The sequence below is a fragment of the Ochlerotatus camptorhynchus genome, unplaced genomic scaffold (genome assembly GCF_037179485.1).
Source record: "Ochlerotatus camptorhynchus isolate MF236.1 unplaced genomic scaffold, CSIRO-AGI_Acam_v1.1 ptg000277l, whole genome shotgun sequence".
Lineage (NCBI taxonomy): Eukaryota > Metazoa > Arthropoda > Insecta > Diptera > Culicidae > Ochlerotatus > Ochlerotatus camptorhynchus.
The window spans coordinates 1,293,669-1,299,568 of NW_027040766.1; the positions used below are offsets into that span (position 1 = coordinate 1,293,669).

The 5,900-nt window shown below is 38.0% G+C and overlaps 1 protein-coding gene across 1 annotated transcript; it reads left to right on the forward strand.

Moving 5' to 3' along the window:
• The first annotated feature begins 2,582 nt into the window (after window positions 1-2,582).
• On the forward strand, window positions 2,583-3,522 carry LOC135706341 (chymotrypsin-2-like). Its single transcript, XM_065227958.1, has 2 exons — window positions 2,583-2,687; window positions 2,758-3,522. Exons 1-2 carry the CDS (start codon window positions 2,630-2,632, stop codon window positions 3,474-3,476), a joined length of 777 nt encoding a protein of 258 aa, XP_065084030.1. The 5' UTR covers window positions 2,583-2,629; the 3' UTR covers window positions 3,477-3,522.
• The last annotated feature ends 2,378 nt before the right edge of the window (window positions 3,523-5,900 follow it).

Sequence of the window (5,900 nt, forward strand, 5' to 3'; positions counted from 1 at the left end):
GCTTCTCAGCCAGTACCCGAGCCTCATCATGGCTATGACCATGAGATATCAGGTATTTAAACCTCTTTTTTCCGGCTCCGTTGAGGCGTTTAGCCTTGTTATGGGATAGGGCCACATCCTCCGTGGGTGTTCCAGGGCCCTTGGAATTGAGCTGAGCAGAATTTTCAGCAGTAACAGCATTAGCATCAATAGCAGTAGCAACTGCCGTAGGAGCATTGAACTCCTTTCGCATCTTCTCACTTCAATACATTTCCTCGTGGGACTTAGCAGCAGGAGATACCGACAACAGAGTAACGTTAATACCGTCCTCATAATCGTCGTCATCATCGTAAACATCGTCGACATCATCACGCCTGGGTGAATCGAGGATTGACGAGCAACATGACTCTATTTCCTCCAGAGAGTTATTTCGCAACTGGACCTCTACATCGTTGATTTCTCTATCAACCTCCATCTCAATACGCACTCATGGTCTGCAATAACGGGGAGAAAAACATGTTTCGATGCCCTTTAGTTTTTAGATCAAAGGAATCATAGTTACTTCTTTCATTAGGATATTTATTAGGAGATCCACAGTAATGATGATGATGATATTATCAAAGCGAAGAATTAATTATTCATGTTGAGAAAGAAAATTAGCAGAGGAAACGTCTCTAATGTTGGCCTATGGATCTAAGATTGGGCCCATCGCTAAAAATCTACTATTTATCCATTTTATCTAGATGAACGCGTTATTGGGACGTTACAAATGGGTATTTTTGGTAGCTATTGAAAATTTAGTCGATTGCTGAATTTATGTATGGGCCCAAATTAGGGACACTTAGGCCGACATTACCTGCATTTCCCCTATATTTGAAATCTAACGTTAGAGTGAATACTAAACTACTTAAAAGGCTAGCTTACAATTATTTTATACATACGACCAGAATTTGATGTTTTACTAGATATACCAGATATACAAAAATAATAGAGATATGCTTTCAAAATATTTGAGTTTTACCAATTTTTTGAACTTCTTTTGAAAATTACTTATATAAAATTACCCTGTATATTTTTCCCAACAATACTTTACTCTTCTCAACCTTTTTTTTAGACGCCATTTTGATCAGAATTGACATTTTCGTGAAAAATGTCAAAGGCGCCATTTTGAAAAAAAAAAACGCATACAAATAGCTGATTTTTTTTAATGTAAATGACTGCTTATAAAAAAATAACCATTTTGAAAAGTTTCATGCAAATCGGAGAAGGTTGAGTCCACATTTAATTATTTTCTTGCTGTTTAGCCTGGAACTGCTACGCTAGGAAACAAATGAAGATCTAATAATTTATGTTTCTCATATATATTTTTTTCTTCTATGAGACTATTCGCTGTTAATCGGCTCATTGGAGTTTTCTTAGGCATTGAGCCATAAATAATAACCATATTGAGGGAGCTCTGGTAAATATTACGGTTAACTTCAGGTCGTAAAAAAATGGAAAAAGCAAAATCATCATCATTTGAATAAACTAAAATTCCCCTTCATTTTAAGACAACTAGGGTGCGGACCTACTTGGTCATACACTCAGGTCTTTTTACATGGGGAACATGTACCGTCTACACGAGTGCCGAATTGGTGCATTTTAAAAAAATTGTCTTTTTCACCAAAAACTGTAATTTTTCATTTGATTAACAATGACTTGAAACGTATCGTAATTAACAATAAGATAAACGACCGCATACTTACACTGACTGAAAAACTACAGATAAGGGGCTGGTATTCCCAGGCAATGTTTAGTTCTATGCGGTTTCCCATCCAAAATGCCGAATTGACGGCATGCTTTGAGTGTGTAGATCCGATTAGCTTGACTTTTATCAGCGACAACCACAGAAGCGACAATGAATTGATAGGACAATTGATCAATCGATAATCATTTTTAACTATCTTATCGAATACGGGAGCTGAGATGTTTTACAACTCCACCCGAGCAGCAACCGATAGCTAATCGATAACAAATGAAAATCTTAATGTGGTATGATACCAGATTTCTGTATACTTGTGGTATAAAACCTTGTAATTATATTATTCAGTTATCGAAATATTTTGTAAAATATCAAATGAATACCAAAATAACCAATTGTGATCGCTCAGTTTTTAGACAATAACACCTAAAAGAGTTATTGAATTGGTATTAGAAGACCTTCAAAATAACAAACTATGGTATTCTTGCATCTAAAAAAGCGTCTGTTACCTGTATGTTATTGTTATAACAAAATTATGCACCAGTTCGTTATTCATAGAACATTTTTGAGCTATAATTTTTGGTATTTTACCTCTTATTTCAGCCTCACTAATACCATATTTAGGTTGTCAGTTATGCTATTTTCATACCAGAATTTGGTATTAATAAGTTATTTTTTCCTGATCGGGCATCGCTGTTTGCTGTTAAATTAAACTGATATTTTAAGCATGTAAAGGGGCACCCAATACATGGATTATGTGTAGATTTAAAATTTCATAAATCATATCGACTGGTCAACGAATTCTCGTTTGTGTTATCAAAGCTGCTGCAGATAAGGCTACGCCGTATAAAAGCACTCACCTTGGCAGATCTTCCCCATTCTGAGTCGAATTGAAAGAGTAGAAGAAACATGAACCGTCTGAGTTTGTTGTTTGTGCTCGTTGGAGCGGTCGCCGTCTTCGGCACCAGTGAGTTTTTAATGGAAGCTGCTCAATTCGAGACCGACATATTTAATCCATGATTTTGGTTTATTTGTAGCTCTCCCAGCGGAATTCCTTGAATGGGAAGGTCGTATCGTCGGTGGCCAGAATGCCAACCCCGGACAGTTCCCGCACCAGGTTTCACTTCGTTCATCTGCCAACGCTCACTTCTGCGGTGGTTCGATCGTCAACACCCGTTATGTTTTGTCAGCTGCTCACTGCTCCCTTAACCACTTTTCTAACGACACTCGTGTAGTCGTCGGAGCTAACCTGTTGACCAGCGGTGGCATTACTCACTATTCGACTCGCTTCATCATCCACCAATCGTACAACAAAATAACTTACGCCAACGATATTATGCTGGTGCAGACCGCTCCGCCTATCGCATTCAATAACTTTGTTCGACCAATTGCTCTGGGAGCTACCTACATTACCACTGGCAGAAGTGCTCTGGTTTCCGGCTGGGGTAAATTGGTAGCAAATGGCAAAAACTCAAACAATCTGCAATGGCTGAACACCACAATCATCACTATGGCTGACTGCCGTAACCGTTTCGTTTTCAAGCCTGCCTACGCTGCCCGTGTCATCGACAACACCATCTGCACGCTGAACCCAAGCGGTCAGGGTACGTGCATGGGAGATTCCGGCGGTCCATTGACCTATGGACGCTACCTGCAGGGAGTCGTGTCATGGGGTATTCCCTGCGGTCAGGGATATCCTGATGTATATGCTCGTGTTTCTTTCCACCGTAAATGGATCTTGGAAAACGCCGTTTAAATTGCGATGACCTGATCTTTTGTTATTGTTGTGATAATAAATGATGGTTCGGAAAATTGTATACTTACATTGTTGGGAGCGAGCAGAAGAACATGGGAACAATCGCAGCCAACTACATTGCAAATAATGTAACTTTAATAACGTATAGCAAACGTATCCACTTATTTATCAACATACAAACAAATCTCACCTCTTCCGTGGCCCCTATGAGAAGGCGATGTGAGTTTTCCGCACCTTTATTAAGCACGGTTTAGACCAGTTTGATGAGGATATAGAAAATTCCATCATCACCTGGGGCTTTCATATTTTGAATATTTTTAGTTAAAGATCTTAATCATCAAACATATTTTCCTTACTAGTAAGACCCAAACTGAAACTCCCAAACTCCCTTTCAACAAGTTAAATAGCGCGTCTTCATTATTTTTAAGAGATCCCGCATTCCAATTCAAAATATTTACTGATTTGAAATCCATTACTGAATTTCAAAGTCATTACGATATTGTACGAAAATTTAGCTTCGGTTTGAATAACATCAAACATGGGATTTGTTTCCATCATATCGATTGACGATGTTTGCAAAAAAAAAACCATTTTAGGGGCAGTAATGCTACCTTAGTCAAAATCATCAAAATTTCCGTTATAATTATGTTGGCTAGAATTTTGATTTCGATTTCTACCAGCTGTATCATAGGTAGCTTCATTTACTTGCTGAACTTTGTAAGCAGCAGGTATAGATGAAGAATTTGAAGCAAGGGAGCTATTTGTATCTTTCTCTTTCTGTATCTTCGAAAAAAATCCAGCCTGCTCAGAAATTATCCTAAATAGCCAAGATTTCAGTTTGATCATTGTTCACGAAATTTTCAAAAACTCAACACGCAACAGATATGAAGTTCTTCAAATTTCCCTGAAGTTTCTACGAAATTCCTTGATATTCTATGAACTTCCTTGAACTTTCGCAAATTCCTCGGAAGATATTTCTTCAATCTTCAACTTGAATTTCTTTAATGATCTACGACCTTTCCTGAAGTTCTGTGAGCTTCTCTGATGTTTTGCAAATTTCTCTGATGATCTATCAACATTGCTGAAGTTCTGTGAAGCTCTCTGAAATTTTGCAAAATTTTTGATGATCTACGAATTTTCCTGACGTTCTGCAAATTTCTCTGATGATATACAAACTTTCTTTGAAGTTTTGCCAATACTCTGAAGTTACGCGTACTTCCCTGATGTTCTGTCTATGAACTTTCCTGAAGTTCTGCAAATTTATCTGATGATATGCATTCTAAGGGAAGTGAACTTATGCAATTTTTTTCTTAAGATTGACGAATTTTTTTTTAGACTCTATGAACTTCCGTGATCACCAGTGCACAGTTGAGCGTGGTGAAATTCGTGCAGTCCCGGTTGATTGTGTAAATCCGTATCACAAAATTACCCACCGATTCCTTTTTTTTTGCCGTTCGACGACGACGGGTGTGTTTTCGCGAGAGTGACGTTTATTGGATACGTTTCTTTGCGCTGGTGTGTTTTGCGATTTGCATTAAGTGTCGGCGATTGTGAGTAAGCTGAAGGATGCCAGCGCCGGTGGTAGTGGTAAGCGTGACTGCTTTCTAACACCCCGATGGGTCTGGGTTCAATCCCAGCCGAGGTCGGTGGGATTTTTCTGAGGCATAAAAATCTCTGGTCACGTCTTCCTTCGGAAGGGGAAGTAAAGCCGTTGTTCCCGGCCCATGTGTGTTGAATGGGTGTGATATCCTACGCAGGTGTGGAAGCTGCCTTCCTGCACATTCGATTGTCGTCAATGGATGTCCGTCGGTGATTGGCACTAGATTGCGGAACAGAGACCGACGTTAAATAAAGGAAATAAGAATAAGAATAAGAATAAGAATAAGAATAAGAATAAGAATAAGAATAAGAATAAGAATAAGAATAAGAATAAGAATAAGAATAAGAATAAGAATAAGAATAAGAATAAGAATAAGAATAAAGATAAGAATAAGAATAAGAATAAGAATAAGAATAAGAATAAGAATAAGAATAAGAATAAGAATAAGAATAAGAATAAGAATAAGAATAAGAATAAGAATAAGAATAAGAATAAGAATAAGAATAAGAATAAGAATAAGAATAAGAATAAGAATAAGAATAAGAATAAGAATAAGAATAAGAATAAGAATAAGAATAAGAAGAATAAGAATAAGAAGAAGAAGAAGAAGAAGAAGAAGAAGAAGGATGGTTCGCTGAATACGCCCAAGACTGAACGGGCGGTAGCTGGTGACCGTGAACGGTTCCTGGGGAAAGCAATAGATGTGACCCTCCTCCCAGATGACCATGGAAATGCAGGAAGTATTACAACAAAGGCACAGGGCGGACTCGATTATCCGGAGTCTTGAAAAAAATTTCACTCCGGATAATCGGGCTCTCCGGATA

Coding starts and splice junctions, on each gene's coding strand:
- LOC135706341 (XM_065227958.1), top strand. CDS start 2,630: ATGAACCGTCTGAGTTTGTTGTTTGTGCTCGTTGGAGCGGTCGCCGTC. Junction 2,688..2,757: donor GGTCGCCGTCTTCGGCACCA/GTGAGTTTTTAA, acceptor GTTTATTTGTAG/CTCTCCCAGCGGAATTCCTT.